This window comes from Phytophthora cinnamomi, assembly GCF_018691715.1.
Source record: "Phytophthora cinnamomi strain GKB4 chromosome Unknown Contig116, whole genome shotgun sequence".
Taxonomy (NCBI): Eukaryota; Oomycota; class Peronosporomycetes; order Peronosporales; family Peronosporaceae; genus Phytophthora; species Phytophthora cinnamomi.
Genome location: NW_027151049.1, coordinates 259,526 through 276,940, shown reverse-complemented (window position 1 = coordinate 276,940; position 17,415 = coordinate 259,526). Strand labels below are relative to the sequence as shown.

Sequence of the window (17,415 nt, the reverse complement as noted above, 5' to 3'; positions counted from 1 at the left end):
TGCCAAAAGCGACCCATTCATGTCATAGGCCCCAAAACTTCCACGGCAATGTACGCGATCCTGTTCCTGCTGCAATAAGTCCCGACCTCTCCCTCGTAGAACGAGTAGAACCCGATACTGGCGTGGTAGAAGTACACCTGAAAAGGGAAGTTGTCGTTGGCGCAACTGGATGGGGTCGTGCGATACGGAGTCGCCTTTGAGCTGCCGATGAAGAAATTCCCGTGTGTGTTGTACTGCGGCACCACCGCGTGGCAAACGACTCCGTTGTCGGTCGTGTAATAGTGTGTTGATTCAAAATTCCACCAGACGCCAGCTAGCACGTCGAGCCACACGACCAGTAGTTTATGCTATCCTGTCAATATGGAGAGCGTATCTCCAGCCGTGTGTACACGGTAGCTCTGTTTGGAGGTCGTCTTTATGATGGTATTTTGGATTGAACGGCCAACTGGGTCGAAGAAATACACGCTTGAAACGGACAGGTTTCAATCTGTTACGGCTAGTGGTTCGATCATGTGGACGGTCAAACATCGTGTCGGGCGCTGCTTCTCAATTCACACACGTAACGACCAGAACTCCGACAAATTCAAGGTACATTTGGTGCGGCGACAGCTCGTACAGCCATACTCGAATTATTTCGAAGTACAGGTTTTAAGAACACTACTACAATAATTCTAGTGCGGCTCGAAGAACCACTAACTTACTTTCACGGCATCCTCTCGTCTCTTCTGTTTCTAATTAATCGCCGATTCATCTGATCCGACCACAATTTTCGTTGTGCGTGGCGTGTAGGGATACGCCGGGTGAACTGACGCACTTCCTAAATTCTGAGCTAGGAAACTGACGACTCCCGAGCACGATCTCTCCATGCAAGGCTTCACACGTTGCTCCGAGATGACTCCGATTGCGATCAAATTGTCTCGAGGGACGGTAAACCAACGCAACTTGTGCAAAACCAGATACTCGACACCGTCTTCCTCCATTGTCAGCAGCCCGAACGCTTTCAAAGCCCCGGGTTTGTAGTAGAGCTTGCCGTCTTCCCAATGGTAGCCTCCTAGCAACATGATCCTGCTCCGCACCCCCAGAGCTGTATCGACACAACACGACTCAGATAACACTGCGAAGGATCGATACTTGGACCAAACGTACGCCATGGTACAAGATACTCGAACAAACGAGATAATGCTGATGACAACTAGTACAACAATGCCGTGGCAAACCAAGCTCCATAAGTAATAGGATACGGCGAGCGCTTCTGGTTTTGATCTCTTTAGGTCGGACTTGTTCAGTCCGGTGAGGAAACGCTGGAACGCAAGAGCGGCGACAAATTCACCAATAAGCGAGGTTTCGTAGTTGAACACCGATCGCTTGATCCGTAAGCGCCATTTTTCGCCGAGCCATTTCGTGTTCTGCACTATCTCAAACAGCAGCAGCATCAACCCAGAAAGGTTATAGCCTAACGAAGCGTACTGAATCCTTGTTGCCCAGCCGTCGTTCGCAATAATCAGGAACAAGTCCGTCATGATCCCTTCCACAATCAAGTAGAGCAGCGCTGCCCGCTGGTAGTTTGACGCCCCGTGAGCTGATAGACGCAAACTTTCCTGCACAAATACTATCGCCGCCTCCTGTGGCAGCTTTTCTCCCACGTCATCGCACATTCGACCGTAGTTCCTCAACAACGAGTAGCTCCGACGGATAACAAGAAAGCGATACACCAGCCACAACGCACCCACAGTACCATACCAGTACGAAACTCTAGCCTCCGTACTCCCCGTATCGTTTGCCAAAAGCGACCCATTCATGTCATAGGCCCCCAAAACTTCCACGGCAATGTACGCGATCCTGTTCCTGCTGCAATAAGTCCCGACCTCTCCCTCGTAGAACGAGTAGAACCCGATACTGGCGTGGTAGAAGTACACCTGAAAAGGGAAGCTGTCGTTGGCGCAACTGGATGGGGTCGTGCGATACGGAGTCGCCTTTGAGCTGCCGATGAAGAAATTCCCGTGTGTGTTGTACTGCGGCACCACCGCGTGGCAAACGACTCCGTTGTCGGTCGTGTAATAGTGTGTTGATTCAAAATTCCACCAGACACCAGCTAGCACGAGTGCTTCGACAGGACAGACTTGAGTAAGATTTGAGGTCTCCCTTTGCTGGTCGTGCGGCACTACGAGGATTTCGGGCATCTTGTGTGGCCTGACGAACTGGGTATAGCTTCGTATCTGGAGAATGAATGGTAACACTCCCATGACGAACCAGACGGTCAGCAGCTTTCGCTGCTCTGTAAGCCAGGAGGAGCGACCATCGCGAAGTGCTTTTGCTCTGTCTTGCAAGTACGCCTTCATTCAGCGCGACTCCTGACGAAACGGAATATTTCGGTCTGCAGCGTGTGGCCGCTCACGTGGAAAACACGTCCTTAATTCGTTCGTGTTCTCCACGTGAGCGAAGTCTCGCCATGAGAGAGTCAGGTTTCACAACATTATTTTTTCTTGCAGGCGTGTTATCACGTGTATGCGTATTACACAGAATTGTCTCTCGACAGCCTCGTAAAAAATACTGAAGTAGCATAAAACGAATATGATGCAACAGGCCAGCACTGTGCGGAACCTGTGCATATTGCAAAAAGAAATGGGTATCTACAGACTAAATATTTTGTTTACAAACTAAGTTCCATGTTAACTTTAACTCAAAACTGAGCTTGTTTTTTTTGCAAATTTCAGCGCTTGAAGCCGAATGTTTCACAAGCTATAGGTTCGTATTTGCAAAAATCATCGGTACTCCCGTGATGTTTATAATTTCTGCTGCGCTCTTGAGAGGGAGGAGTGGGTATTTCATTTCCTGTCGTGGACACGTGTAGCTCTGCGGTGAGCTCTTCTTCGCCATAACACCGGTCATGAAATTTAAGTGCTCCCTTGGAACGGGCGGATCCGATGTTGCACCCTGTCCATGGACTGGTATTGTCGAGTACTGCATCGAATATCTGCCACGAATCAGTAGGCCTGTCGAGCATTTCATTGCTTCTCAAGCGGTGAAGAATTCGGAACCATTGACACTATACACTTTTCAAAAGTTTACATTGTATTCCAAGAAGAGCCGCCAACTTTTCTTGACCATCCTTTTGTCGCGTATGATGCGCCATCCAGGAGCGCAAGACATTCGTAACCACCGCACCTAAGGAACATCAGACTCATCAGGACTAACCAGAGTTTTCATTGTGGTTTGGGTGCGATAGTAATACCCTGTGTGCGCTGAGACTCCGCCTAGCTTCCGATTGAGAAAACTGACGACTCCCGTACAATGCCGCTCCATGCAAGGCTCCACGCGCTGATCTCTAATGACTCCAATTCTAACCAAATTGTATCCTGAGCCTGTGAACCAATGCAACTTGTGCTGAACCAGGTACTCAACACCATCTTCCTCCATTTTCATTATCCCAAACGCTTTTAGCGCCTCAGCTTTGTAGTAGAGTATGCTGTTTTCCCAATCGTAACCTCCTAGCAGCATGATCCTGCTTCGCACTCCCAGAGCCGTGTCGACACAACATCGCTCAGATAGTACCTCAAAAGATCGGTGCTTGAACCATACGTACGCCATCGCGCAAGCCACTCGAACAGAGGAAATAATCGCGATCACCACAAGAACGACGATGCCGTGGCAAACCAAACTCCAGAAGTAAAACGATACAGCAAGAGCTTCCGGCTTGGATCGTTTCAAGTGCGACCTATTTAGATCAGAGAGTAAGTGCTGGAATCCAAGAGCGGCGACCAGTTCACCAATGAGTGATGTTTCATAGTTGAACATCAATCGCTTCACCCGCATCCGCCATTTTTCGTTCAACCACCTCGTGTTCTCCACCATCTCAAACAACAGGAGTACCACCCCAGAGAGGTTATAACCTAGCGATGCGTACTGAATCCTGGCTGCCCAGCCATCCGTCACAATAATGAGAAACAAGTCGGTCATGATCCCTTCCACGATCAAGTAGAGCAGCGCTGCCCGGTGAAAACTGGTCGCACCATGCGCTGACAGGCGCAAACTTTCCTGCACGAATACGATCGCCGCGTCTTGTGGTAGGGTTTCTCCCATATCATCACACCTTCGACCGTAGCTCTTCAACAATGCGCAGCTCCGTCGGATTACGAGAAAACGATACGCAAGCCACAACGCACCGACAATACTATACCAGTACGACATCCTGGAGTTTACGCTTCCTGTGTCGTCAACCAACCAGGGCCCATTCATGTCGTACACCCCAAGAACGTCCAAGGCAATGTACGCAGCTTTGTCTTTGGTGCAATACGTCCCGACCTCTTCTTCGTAGAACGAGTAGAACCCGATACTGCCATGGTACAGGTACACCTGGAAGGCGAAGCTATCGCTGTCGCAACTAGACGGTGCTGTACGATGTGGAGTCACCTTTGAGTTTCCAACGAAGTAATTTCCATGCGTGTTGTATTGTGGCACCAGTGTATGGCAAATGATACCATCGTCAGTAACGTAGTAGTATGCGGGCTCGATGCTCCACCAGACTCCAGCTAGCAGGAATGACTCCACCGGACAGAGAGCTGTCAGGTTTGTGGTTTCCTTGTCCTGGTTGTGCGGCATCACAAGAAGTTTGGGCACATGATGTGGCCTGACGAATTGAGTATAGCTTCGTAACTGCAGGATTAAAGGCAGCACTCCCATGACAAGCCATACTGCAAGGAGTTTTCGCTGTACTGTGAGCCAAGGGAGGATACCTTCTGCAGCTGTAGACCTACTCTGCTGAGGGTTCTTCCTCATGTTGACAACAAGCAGGATAGGAATGGTCGTGCGAAAAAATAAACGCTTGAAACGGAAGCGTAAAATCTGTGAAGTCCATCCAGACCAAAATGACTCAAATGTGGCAAATGATCTCCTAGTTCTGTTGATCACCGAGGTGGTGATCATGGTCAGTGGAGCAGTCGAACTGAAAGACCAGAAACAGCATGTAAAATATCTCGATGAATTATTATTTCCTGGCGCTCCAAAGTGACTCCCAGTTCTCAATTTATTGCGTTGATGATATTTTTTTAAAACGATGATCACACTCATCCCGAGTGTCTAAGCCCAAGGCCAAGAAAAATCAAGGTGGAGAACTTCACGAAGACTGATCCCAAAATCAATGCCTCCACCGTACCGGACTCCACTACTTTAGTGAGCTCGAAGCAGCAATTGAGTCCTATCATAGGCTGGTGGGAGGACAAACGTGAAGAGTTGAGTACCTTCCTGCATTTGTCGTCCCTCGCTTTTGCTCGTCATGCAACAAGTAGCCCAGAGATCGACAGCGGCACTACCGACCATGGAATCACATGGCGGTATGTCATTACTACACGCATGGAAGTTACTCTATCGGCCACAAAGGGTTGCCACTGTCAAGGGGGACTAAGATACATCTGACTTGTACCAGAATTCTCACGGTTGGTTGGGCACGTACGCCCTAATCTCCGACCAAGAAAACTAATGACTCCCGGGCAAGGTCTTTCGTTGCAAGGCTCCACACGCTCACCCGAGATGTCTCGATCGCTGTCAAGCTATATCGAGGTGGGATAAACCAATGCAGCTTGTGCAACAGCAAATACTCAACACCGTCTTCCTCTCTTCTCAGCATTCCAAATGACTTCAGTGTCCCTGGCTGGTTTGTCGTGCAGCTTGATATCTTGCTATTGATAACCCCCTAGTAGTATGGTCCTGCCCCGAACGGCCAGCGTAATATCGACACAGCATGGCTCAGACAGAATTACAAGGGCTCGATACTTGAACCATACGAACGATATCACACAAACCACTCGAACAAACAAAATGAGTGCTACTATGACAAATATGATGATGCCATGGCAAACCAAATTCCAGAAGTAGTACGACACTGCGAGGGCTTCCGCCTTCGATCGCTTCAGTCTGACTTGTTCAATCCATTCAGTAAATGCTGCAATGCAAGAGCCAGCACATGGCGATTTTTTATACTTCGAAGTAATTGAAAACGGATTGCTTGGTTCGTAGACGCCAAGTTTCACTTAGCCACTTGGTGTTCTCCACCATTTTGAGAAGCAGCAGCAGCAGCAGCAAGCCATCTAACAATGCGTACTGGACTTAGGTTGCCCAACCATCCTTTACAATATAATGAGGAACACGTCGGTCATGCTCCCTTCTATAAGTAAGTAGAGCAGTGCAGCTCTGTGGTGCCATGAGCTGACAGACGCACACTTTCCTGGACGAACACGACCACCGCCTCCTGCTGATGGTTCTCTCCCAATTCATCGCACCTTCCTCCATAGCTCTTCAACAGCGAGTAGCTCCGACGGATTACAAAAAGGCGATACACAAGCCACAGTGCACCCACACTACTAAGGTATACCAGTACGACATCCTGGGCCGCAAACACCCCGTATCGCTAGCCAACAACGGCCCATTCACCGAATTCTTCCACGACAAGGTTTGCGCTTTTGTATAATACGTGCCGACGTCTTCACTGTAGAACGAGTAGAACCCAATGCTGGCATGTGTGAAATGCGACACTGTCATTGGCACAGCTGAATGGTGTCGTACGATACAGAGTCACCTCGAGTTGCCAATGAAGCAGTTTTGATGCGTGTTGTACTGCGGCGACACTGTACGACAAATGACCCGTTTCTTAGTAGTGTAGTAGTGCACTGGTCGAATATTCCAGCCAGAATGAACGCCTCTGCGGGGCAATTTCCTTCCCCTGATCGTTCGGCACCACGAGAATTTCGGGCATCTTGTACGGCCTCACGAATTGCGCGTAGCTTCGAATCTGAAGAATTAGTGGTAACACCCATGACGACACACACTGGCAGGAACCTCCGCGGTGCCGTCCGTCAGCCAAGAGGATCGGCCATCTCGAAGTGCTATACCTCTGTCTTGCAAGAGCGGCTTCATTCGGCGCAACGCATGACAGTCCCAGAGTATTTCAGCCTTTACAGCAATGACTCATTACCATCCTCCACTGGCCGCTCGATTGCCACTCTTCAAACTTTCTCTGACAGCTCAAGCAACTATTTCACCATGGCAGCGACGACGCAGCAGCAGAAGATGCCCAGGACACCCACAAAGAGAACGCCAGTGACTGCTGAAGACGCGCTCGATTGCCCAACGTATCCAGTCGCAGGAGCTGACGGGGAAACACTTGAGAGCGGAGAAGCAGCGACTGGAGCTGAAAGTGAAACAGTTGATAACGCCTCGAGGAGCAGCTTCGTGTGGGCTCGCAGCTGCTCCGAACGCTGCGGTCGAGAAAGCCCATCTTAATCATCGCGCGAGAGTCAAGTAGCAGTTGAGTCCTAGGCCGTCAGGGCGCACATGAAGACAATCGATTCCCTGTGGGTTCCTCTCGCTGGTAGTTCCGTGCCAAGCACTAGGGTCTTGAGCAGTGTAGCAGCGATATAAAGCTACGTCGCCCCTCCAAGTGTGACGGTGAGACCAATGTACCCACACGGTCGACGCAAGAGAGCACTCGGCCTGCGTGCTCAACTTCTCAACCTCTGAAAGCAGTTTGCGATAGCGGTGCCTCTCCAGTCGCGCTTGTTTCGCGACCTTAGAACGGTGAGCTGCTTTGCCATCACCAACCGCGTGTCAAACGGAAGCTCGCGTTCCAATATACTCGCACTCCAGCATCAGCCAGCAGCCCTAGAGCTTACGCCGTGGGATGAGATATCGTGGACGTGGTCCAGCGTATCTGACGTCTACGCGCAGAGCGATGCTCAGGACGCTTCGCCCGTCACGCATCGCGGCCAGCATGGCTGTAACAAAGGCGATTGGCGAGAACGGTGACTCAAACAGGGCCAGCTACTTGCACCACTGCGCAATTCTCGCCACCACCAACTCCTTCTCGTCAGCCTTGGCACCAGTCCAGACCCGTCAGCCACTTGCCAAGTGGCGGTCTGTCCCCTCTGCACAGTCGCCTTGGAGCTTTGTCGCGGTTGAAGTTGCGCGATTTGCCCTCCTCCTTCGGCAGCTGCTGCAATCCATAGTCGATGGACAGATTCATGTAGCTGTATCCGCCATGTCCAGCACCAGCAGCATCCACCGGCAGCTCTGCTGCAGCCGGCGAGTCCGATAGTGGACAGCGCGTCACACGTCGCATGCGCGTCCAGTGTGGCGCACTTCACCCTGGGCCAGACGCGCAATTCCGTAATCCTCTGCGCTCGTTTTCCCCCAATCGGCGCTCTCCACGGGAGTATCGGCCAATGGCATCCCCCGCCGCCGCGTAATATCCTCGCTGGGCGTCTTATTCCACGTCAGCGTCCGCGCCGTGCCACAATCATTCCAGCAAGGTCTCCCCTTCGTCCCCTCGCGCGGCGGAAGAAGCGAGAGCACAGCACGCCGAAGCCTCGAGCCTCCAGCGACAGACAGAGAAGGGGGCGGCTCCGCAGAGAGACAGCAGGCGATCCGGCCGCAGTCAGAACGCAACCGGCCGCAGCAGTAGCAGTAGCAGCAGCAGCAGAGCAGCAGCAGCAGCAGCAGCAGTAGCAGCAGAGGCAGAGCCATGTCGAAGCCGCGCGTGGAGATGGTGCCGTCCAGCGCGCTGCCGTCGTACGAGCGCTTCCAGCGGCACAGCGCGGCGCCCGTGGACGAGCGCAGCCTGAGCATCGCGCAGCGGCTCGTGCTGGAGAACAAGAAGCGCGCGCAGAACTCGGCGCGGCGCCGCAACACGCAGGAGGTGGTGGCGGCGCTGGCGCACACGCCCGTGGAGCTGGGCGCGCACGTGTGGATCCCCGACCCGGAGCGCGTGTGGCGCGTGGTGGAGATCGTGCGCTACGAGCCGGCGGCCGACCCGGAGCAGGGCATGACGCTGACCGTGCGCGGCAAGTTCGGCCAGGAGCAGGTGGACCTGCGCGACATCGGCGACCTGTACAAGGTGAACCCGCGCGTGGTGGACGACATGACGGCGCTCTACTACATCCACGAGGCCGGCATCCTCGAGAACCTGTACGTGCGCTCCAAGACGGACAACCTGCGGCCCTACACGCTCATGGCCAACGTGCTGATCGCCGTCAACCCGCTCGTGCGCACGGTGGAGCCCAAGGTCACGGACTACATCAAGACCCAGATGGGGGACCGCCCCCCGCACCCGTACGCCATCGCCGAGGTGGCCTTCCAGCAGATGGCGCTGCGCACGCCCGCGCAGTGCCAGTCGATCGTCATCTCGGGCGAGTCCGGCGCCGGCAAGACCGAGACGTCCAAGATCGTGCTGCGCTACCTCACGTCGCGCGAGCACCTGGCCTTCGCGGCCGCCAAGGGCGACGTCTCCAAGCAGGACCTGGCGCTCGAGCTGGACAAGCGCCTCTGGGACACCAACCCCATCCTCGAGGCCTTCGGCAACGCCAAGACGCTGCGCAACCACAACTCGTCCCGCTTCGGCAAGTTCATGAAGCTGCAGTTCAAGCCCGGCGACAACACGCTCACCGGCGCCTTCATCGAGACGTACCTGCTCGAGAAGTTCCGCGTCGTGGCGCAGATCCCCGGCGAGCGCAACTTCCACATCTTCTACTTCCTGCTCTCCGGCGCGGACCAGGCGCTCTCCAAGGAGCTCAAGCTCGAGCCCGTCGACAACTTCGACTACCTCAACCAGAGCGGCTGCGTGTCGGACCCGAACGTGGACGACGAGATCCTGTTCGACGAGGTGGCCAGCGCGCTCACCTCCGTGAACATCGACGCCGGGCTGCAGAAGCAGGTCTGGACCATCCTGTCCGGTCTGCTGCACTTGGGTAACATCCGTCTGAAGGACCGCGAGACGGCCGAGGGCGATGCCGGCGAGGTCACGCCCGAGGCGCAAAACTACGTGACATCCTGCGCTGAGCTGCTCGGCGTAGACAGCAACAACCTGCTGCACGTGATCACCACGCGCGAGATTTCCACGCGCACGGAGAACTTCACGATCAAGCGCTCGGCCAAGGAGGGGAGCTACGTGCGTGACGCTATTGCCAAGTCCATTTACAACCACCTGTTCAAGTGGATCCTGTACAAGATCAACAGCTCGCTGGGCCACGGTGACAGCTCGCTGCCGTTCATCGGCGTGCTGGATATCTTCGGTTTCGAATCGTTCGAGGAGAACGACTTCGAGCAGCTGCTGATCAACTACGCCAACGAGGCCCTGCAGGCCACGTTCAACCAACAGGTGTTCATTGCCGAGCAGGAGCTGTTCGCCGCTGAAGGTATCGAGGTCGGCAAGATTGTTTGGCCCGACAACCGCGAGTGTATCGACCTGATCGCGCAAAAGCCGAACGGTATTTTGCCGCTGCTGGACCAGGAGGCGAAGATGCCCAAGCCGTCCGACGAGAAGTGGAATGCCACGCTGCACAAGACCCACGCGAGCCACCCGCACTTCCTGGCCCCGCACGAGAAGGACAAGAAGTACGAGTTCATCGTCAAGCACTTTGCCACGCGTGTGCCGTACACGATTGGCAACTTCATCGACAAGAACAACGATACGATCCCCAAGGACCTGGAGGACTTCGTGACTTCCAGCAAGTCTTCGCTCATTAAGGAGCTGTTCTCGTCGAAGCTGGACCTGGACACCATGAACGGTGCGTCGAACACGAGCCAGCTGCACAAGCAGAGTGTGTCGGCCAAGTTCTGCGACCAGATGCAGGAGCTGACGGATACCTTGAACGCGACGCGTTGCAACTTTATCCGGTGTATTAAGCCGAACCCGACGATGTCGCCTGGCGTCTTCGACCATGGTTACGTTGTGGACCAACTGCGTTGCTCCGGTATGCTTGCTACGTGTGAGCTGCTTAAAGTCGGTCTGCCTACGCGTGTGTCCTACGATGAAATCTGCCGTATCTATAAGCCCGTACTGCCGCCGTCGGTCACGCCAATGTTCGACGCATACAACGACCGTACTTTCACGGAGGCCGTGTTGTGGTCGTTCCGTGTGGAGCCTGATGCCTACCGCCTGGGTCGCACCAAGGTTTTCTTCAAGACGGGCAAGATTGCTCTGCTTGACGCGCTGCTGAAGGTTGATATGAAGAAGATGGGACCGTGGATCGTTGCTCGTCTTCGCAAATGGCTCGCGCGTCGCCGTTGGCGTTATGCGCTGGCCAAGGTGCTCGCTCAGCGTGCGTTCCTGCGGCTGTTGGAAGACACTAGACGGCGTAAGGCGGCCGTGGTCAAGATGCAGGCTGTGATGCGCATGTTTGCTGTCCGCAAGCAGTTCATCCGTGCTCGTAACGCGCACCGCAATAAGATGCGCCGGAAAGCTCTGGCCCAGAAGCACTGGAAGATGGCTATTGGTGGTGTCCTTGCCTCCAACGCTTTCAAGAACCTCTTGGATCAGACTCGCCAGCGCATGGCCGCGCAGGTTGCTGAGAAGAACGCTGCTGCTGTGAAGATTCAGTCGATTGTGCGTGGCAAGTTCGGCCGGAAGCAGGCTGACAAGCGTCGTGCACAGGTCGAAGATGAGAAGATGCGTAAGAGGCTGGCGGAGGAAGCTGCCCGTCTGGAGGCGGAGAAGAAGAAGTCGGCCAAGAAGCGCTGGCTCACTGCGTTCTACGTCATTCAGGCCCAGCGTCACTTCGTGCAGCGCCTGCACCACATCCGCAAGGCTCGCCTGGCGGTGGAGGAGGCCCGACGACTTGCTGCGGAACAAGAGCAGCTCCGCCTGCAACGTGAGGAGGAGGAGCGCCAGCGTCGCCTTCAGGAGGAAGAGGAGGAGCGTGAGCGCCAGCGCCAATTGGAGCTGAAGCGTGCTGCTGCTGCTACTGCTATTCAGCGCGCCTACCGCCGGTCTTGCGGCCGCGAAGAGGCAAGACGCCAGGCTGCTGTGGAGCGCGCTCAGGCTGCATCCCTCGCTGCTGCTATGGCCGCGCAGGATGCTGCACAGGCTGCCCAGGATGCGTCCATGGCTCACGATGCTGAGGCTGCTGCCCTACGTAAGCTGAACGCATACGACGAGGCCCAGAGGAAGGCTGCTATGGCCGGCACGCTGGGCACGGCTCCCGCTCTTGGTGCGCTGGGTGTCGCTGGTGTTGCGGGCAATGGCCCCGCAACGCTGGGCTCAGTGCAGCCGCTGCAGGCCTCTGCTGGCCAGGCCGGCCAGATTGGCGCTGTTGGATCGATGGGTGTTGCTGGTGCCATGGTCGGACAGGAGTCGCTGCAGAACGCTGACATGAGCTGGGTGGCGGGCGACAACGCCAAGATTGAGGGCGAGGCCGTTGCCGGTGATGCGCTGCGCCAGGAGCAGCTTGCCCAGGCTGGCCGCGACCTGTTCGGCGAGGGCGGTGAGGCCCCCGCTGGTCCGGTGATGTCGGCTGACGACGAGAACCTGATCAACCCCGTTGAGAAGATCCAGGAGTTCCCGACGGGCCCTCCGATCCCGTACAAGGGCGGCATTCTCACGTGCACGATGCTGGGACACCGTAAGCAGCAGGACCAGAACTGGGGCGATGAGTACACGGAGTACGTGCTGCGTGTGACGTGGGGCCGTGACATCCTGGAGCAGTCGAAGACGGCGTGGCTCGTGGGTGGTCGTTACAACGACTTCAACGCGCTGCACCAGGAGCTGAAGGCTGCTGCCTCAGGCCGCCGTGGCAAGCGTGCTCCGTGGTTCCCGCGCTTCCCGAAGCGCCACCCGTTCTCGTCTATGATCGGCAAGAACCAGGAGGAGAAGTTCATCATCAAGCGTGAGAAGGAGATGAACCGCTACATGACGCAGGTGCTGACGCAGATGCCGGACGCCCTGCTGAACATCCACATGGACCGCTTCCTCAACTTGACGCTGCGCACGCAGGACATCTGCGAGCGTGAGGCGTATGCCGAGGCACGCAAGCGCTGGGAGGAGGAGGAGCGCGAGGCGCTGGCCAACGCTGCCGATGCCGAGCCGCTGAATGACGCCGACCTGCAGGAGGTGGAGCAGCTGGTGCACCAGTTGCTGCAGAAGATCATCTACGCCGCTGGTGACGTCCGCCAGGACACGGAGCTGCAGGAGATGATCCACGCCGTCAAGGTGCTGCAGCCGCGTGTGGCCGCTTCGGCTCAGATCGGTGGCAATGTGAACATCGAGCTGATTCCGCTGGCCATGCAGCTGCAGGACGACATCCAGGACGCCTTCAACCAGTACAATGACACGCTGTTAGCACTGCGGCTGGGCCAGGACCTCAACTAACCGACCGTCCAGCCCGTCGGTTGTCCGGTACCCGTCGTGTGGTGTCTGCAGCGGAGCTCCGTTTCTCTTTTCTGCTTTGACTAACTTGCATGTTTCAAAATGGGATGGTCTCGATCGAAGAGGCCAGTCCCCGGTCGCTGCGCACACGACACGAGCGCGAGAGCGCTCCCCTCACTCCGTCTAGTGTCTGGTACAGCTTTCCTGAATTTCAATAGACGAGATGTGAAAGGATGGTTTGCATTGCTTACATGGTTCCTTCACGGCTCGGCGTCTTGCGCTGCATCTTTAGGCTTGACACCCTTGAAGCCCTTGGCCACCAGGAACATCTCGGTGGACTCTGGCCGCGAGGACTGCGGCTTCATGGCCTTGACCACGTCGAACGCCGCCTTGAGGTCCGCGCGGAACTCCTCGGAGCCGTCGCAGCGCAGGATCTTGGTGGCGAAGTGGCCCCCGGGCCGCAGGTACAGCTCGGCCATCTTGAGCGCGTTGTGGCACAGCCGCAGCTGGTGCTGGCTGTCCGTGAGGAAGTTGCCCGAGAAGGACGGCGCCATGTCGCTCAGCACCACGTCGGCCCGGCGCCCGCGCAGCGCCTCGTCCAGCTGGCGGCGCACGGCCGCCTGGCGGAAGTCGCCCACCACGATGGCCGCGCCCTCCACCGGGTCGAAGTGCTTGAGGTCCACGGCCACCACGCGCTCCTGCTGCTGCTGCTGCTGCTCTTTGCTCTTGCTCTTGGCCTTGCTCTTGGGCGCCGTGGCCTCCACCGCCACCTGCGTCCAGCCGCCGGGCGCCGCGCCCAAGTCCAGCACCACGTCTCCACGACGCAGCAGCTGGAACCGCTGCAGCAGCAGCCACAGGATAATTGTTATACGTATTAGAACTCTGGTACTTTACTTTAACGACGCAGAGGACGCACGTCGTTGAGCTCGCGCAGCTTGAAGGCCGCGCGCGAGCGGAGGCCCTCGCGCTTGGCCTGCTTCACCACGGGGTCGCTCCACTGGCGCCGCACCCAGCGCGCGCTGGCGTTGGACTTGCCCTTGAGGCTCTTGACGGCGCGCAGGGCCCAGCAGCGGCCCAGCAGCGACCCCGGCCGCACGTACATGCTCATGGTCACGGGTGATTGGCGACTTATGGTCAAGTGTAGCCATCCATGGAAAAATGTAGCCATCCAGAACAAATGTAGCCATGTGCCGCGAAACGACGCGAGAGTTTGTGGCAACGTGAGACTTCAGCGAAGCATGGCGCTGCCCGGCTCGAACCAGGAGGCCACGCCCGAGGAGGAGGAAGAGGAGGAGGAAATGGACGTGGCGGCCGAGCGGCGCGGGTCTCAGCTGGAGCCGAACGACGAGGAGCAGGAGGACGACGACGTGGAGGAGCTGGACGAGGAGGAGGCGGCCAGGCAGGAGGCGCGGCGGCTGCGCACGGCCATCGCGGAGGCCACCGAGGCCAGGGACGAGCTGCAGCAGAGGAACACCAAGTGCGTGCGTCGGATGGAGTTGCTGTTGACAGCTGCAGTGGGTGCGCGTTGAACACTAACGGATCTGACGGTGCAGACTGCAGCGACGCATCGCGGCTCTGCTGCAGAAGAACCAGGAGAACAGCGCGGCCACGAGCAGCTCCGGGGCGTCTTCCGCGGCTGCGGGGGATGCCGCAAATACCGGCCCTGCTGCGGCCGGCAGACGTGAGGACAAGGCCAGCGCCAGCGAGAACGCCAAGAGGTACCTCGAGTGTCTGCGCGGCGTGCACGAGGCCAAGGTGCAGATGGTGACGGCGCAATCGCAGTACGACAAGGTGGCGCTGGAGCTGCAGGCGCGGCTGGACGAGAAGGAGGCCAAGGTGACGGAGATCCAGGACGCCTTCCTCGAGTTCAAGCGCGAGGTCGCGCGCAACGCCGAGAACCTGCGGACAGGTAAGCCCATCGCCAAGCGCGTCATCGCGCAGTTCGAGGCCACCGAGCTGCGCAAGGACCAGGAGGTGGAGAAGGTGCGGCTCAAGCACATCAACCTGCGCACGCACCTCAAGAAGCTCGAGCAGCAGCTGCACGCCAAGGAACAGCTCGCCGAGGGTCTGCACCTCATCGACTTTGAGCAGCTCAAGATTGAGAACCAGACGCTGAACGAGAAGATCGAGGAGCGCAACGAAGAGCTCCACAAACTGCGCAAGAAGACCACGAGCACGGTGCAGGTGCTAACCCACATCAAGGAGAAGCTCCAGTTCGTGCTGGCCGAGAGCCAGATGCTCAAGCGAGACTCACAGGAGCTCGAGGAGGCGCTCACTGCCAATCGAGACCAGCTCGCACACAAGAAGAAGGACAGGGATGCCGCAAGGCAGCTCGCAGCCCGGCTAAAGAGCAAGGAGGGCTTTGCCAAGTCGGAGCTGCTCATCGAGGATTTCGAGAAGCGCGAAAACGACCTGGTGGACCTCGAACGCCGCCGCGCCGAGCTCATTCAGCGACATGCTCTGCTCACAAAGCAGGCTAAGCAGACAGGAAAGTAGCATGGCTGCAATAATTCAATTCCATATTGTTGGTGGCCTCTGGTTGGTAACGACGAATACATCACATCAAAAGCGACGCGATGAGACGATGAGACTTCCTTCATGAGATCCTCCAACACGTTTCGAGCGGTTTTGATTGTTCGGACGTTGCTCGTGTTGCTAAGCCAGATGACATTAGTTCGTGGCGACGAGTTAGCACGGCTGTCCTAGCGATGAGAGTTAACGAAGGTTCGTTCCGCAAGACGTCTTTCCGCGCTATCAGTCAAGCCAGTAGTCGCTGGATCACCACGCGACCTAGGTTGTTGGTGGTATGGTTCGTCATGGGCGTTGTGCCATTTTGCCTGCAAATACGAAGCTACCTCCAGTTTGCCACACCGCACAGAATATCCGACATCCTCGTAGTCCCACCTGACCTGCAGAAGGAGACGGCCAACTTGACCGAGGTTTGTCCTGTCACGGCGTTCGTGCTGGCGGGGGTCTGGTGGAATTTCGAGGCGACTCACTACTACAAAGCGGACCAAGGCATCGTGTGCCACGCGGTGGTGCCGCAGTATAACCTGCACGGCAACTACTTCATCGGAAGCTCCAAAACGACTCCGTACCACACGACACCATCCAGTTGCGCCAACGACAGCTACCCTTTCGAGCAGTATCTGTATCACGGGAGTATCGGGTATTACTCATTCTACGAAGGCGAAGTGGGGACGTACTGTGCAAAGTCGACGACGGCGTATATCATCGTAGAAGTTCTCGGATCGTACGACATCAATGGATCCTTTTTGGCGAAAGACACTGGCAGTACGAAAGTAAGGATGTCGTGCTGGTACATTACTCTCGGCGCGGTCTGGATCGTATATCGGGCTGTGGTTATCCGTCGGAGCTACGTTTCGCTGATGCGTTATGGCCGTAGGTGCGATGAAATGCACGAAATTATCAAGCAACACGATGCCATGGTGTTCGTGCAGGAGAGTATGCGACTCTCTGCCCACGGCGCGACAAATTATCATAGAGCGGCGATACTTGCTTTGATTCTTGAAGGGATCATGGCGGACCTGTTCCTAATCATCGCTCACGACGGCTGGAGAGCCCGAGCCCAGTACGTCTCGCTCGGTTATAACCTTTCTGGTTTGATGCTGCTATTGTTTGAGATTATTGAAAGCACCAAGTTACTGGCGGAAAAATGGAGACTGCGAGTCAAGCGCGTGGTTTTCAGCTACGAGACCGCTCTTGTGGGCGAGTTGGTCAGCGCACTAGCATTTCAAACTCTCCTATCGGGATTAAATGGGTCGGACCTGAAGCGGTCGAAACCAACAGCGCTTGCGGTGTCTTACTACTTCTGGAGTTTGATCTGCCACGGTCTGGTTGTAGTCGTTGTTATTCTAATAATTTCGTCTGCGCGAATTCTTTGGGCACTGGTGTTGATGTGGTTTCAACACCGATCATTTGCACTTTTATCCGAATCTTGCTGTGTGGATTCAGCGTTGGGAATTCGAAACAGATGCATGATGCTAGGAGGTTACAAATTGGAGGGTGGAGAATGGTACTACTCGATCTCAGCATTAAAGGCTTTCGGAATACTGAAAATGCAGGAGGAAGGCGTCGAATATGTGGTTCTCCAGAAGCTGCATTGGCTTACAGTCCCGAGCCATAATTGGGTCGCTATTGGGGTTATCTCGGGTCAGCGGGTGGAGCCTTGCGATGAGCGACCTTGCATGGGCATTGCAAGTTTTCTTGATCGAAAGTTAGGAGGGACTTCCACCGATGCTGAGCATCGTCTCCAGGGTCCGACA

The 17,415-nt window shown here is 56.0% G+C and overlaps 4 protein-coding genes across 5 annotated transcripts; 2 read left to right on the top strand and 2 right to left on the bottom strand.

The window, feature by feature from the left end:
* Nucleotides 1–7,858: 7,858 nt before the first annotated feature.
* Nucleotides 7,859–8,110, bottom strand: IUM83_16476 (uncharacterized protein; the record flags this gene model as incomplete). Its single annotated transcript, XM_067941358.1, has 1 exon — nucleotides 7,859–8,110. One exon carries the CDS (start codon nucleotides 8,108–8,110, stop codon nucleotides 7,859–7,861), a length of 252 nt encoding a protein of 83 aa, XP_067781555.1.
* A 402-nt stretch (nucleotides 8,111–8,512) lies between these two features.
* IUM83_16475 (myosin-like protein) lies at nucleotides 8,513–13,132 on the top strand (the record flags this gene model as incomplete). The annotated part of the gene is made up of 1 exon (XM_067941357.1): nucleotides 8,513–13,132. One exon carries the CDS (start codon nucleotides 8,513–8,515, stop codon nucleotides 13,130–13,132), a length of 4,620 nt encoding a protein of 1,539 aa, XP_067781554.1.
* Nucleotides 13,133–13,303: 171 nt separating this feature from the next.
* Nucleotides 13,304–14,237, bottom strand: IUM83_16474 (ribosomal RNA large subunit methyltransferase J; the record flags this gene model as incomplete). 2 transcript variants are annotated; one of them, XM_067941356.1, is made up of 3 exons in its annotated part: nucleotides 13,304–13,312; nucleotides 13,411–13,968; nucleotides 14,046–14,237. In XM_067941356.1, 3 exons carry the CDS (start codon nucleotides 14,235–14,237, stop codon nucleotides 13,304–13,306), a joined length of 759 nt encoding a protein of 252 aa, XP_067781560.1. The 2 variants fall into 2 exon arrangements, with proteins under 2 accessions (XP_067781560.1, XP_067781561.1); XM_067941355.1 differs by lacking the exon at nucleotides 13,304–13,312 and having other exon boundaries at nucleotides 13,390–13,959.
* Nucleotides 14,238–14,367: 130 nt separating this feature from the next.
* IUM83_16473 (Coiled-coil domain-containing protein 96) lies at nucleotides 14,368–15,731 on the top strand (the record flags this gene model as incomplete). Its single annotated transcript, XM_067941354.1, has 3 exons — nucleotides 14,368–14,606; nucleotides 14,683–15,621; nucleotides 15,719–15,731. The coding sequence occupies 3 exons, from the start codon at nucleotides 14,368–14,370 to the stop codon at nucleotides 15,729–15,731; spliced, it is 1,191 nt and encodes a 396-aa protein (XP_067781559.1).
* Nucleotides 15,732–17,415: the final 1,684 nt, after the last annotated feature.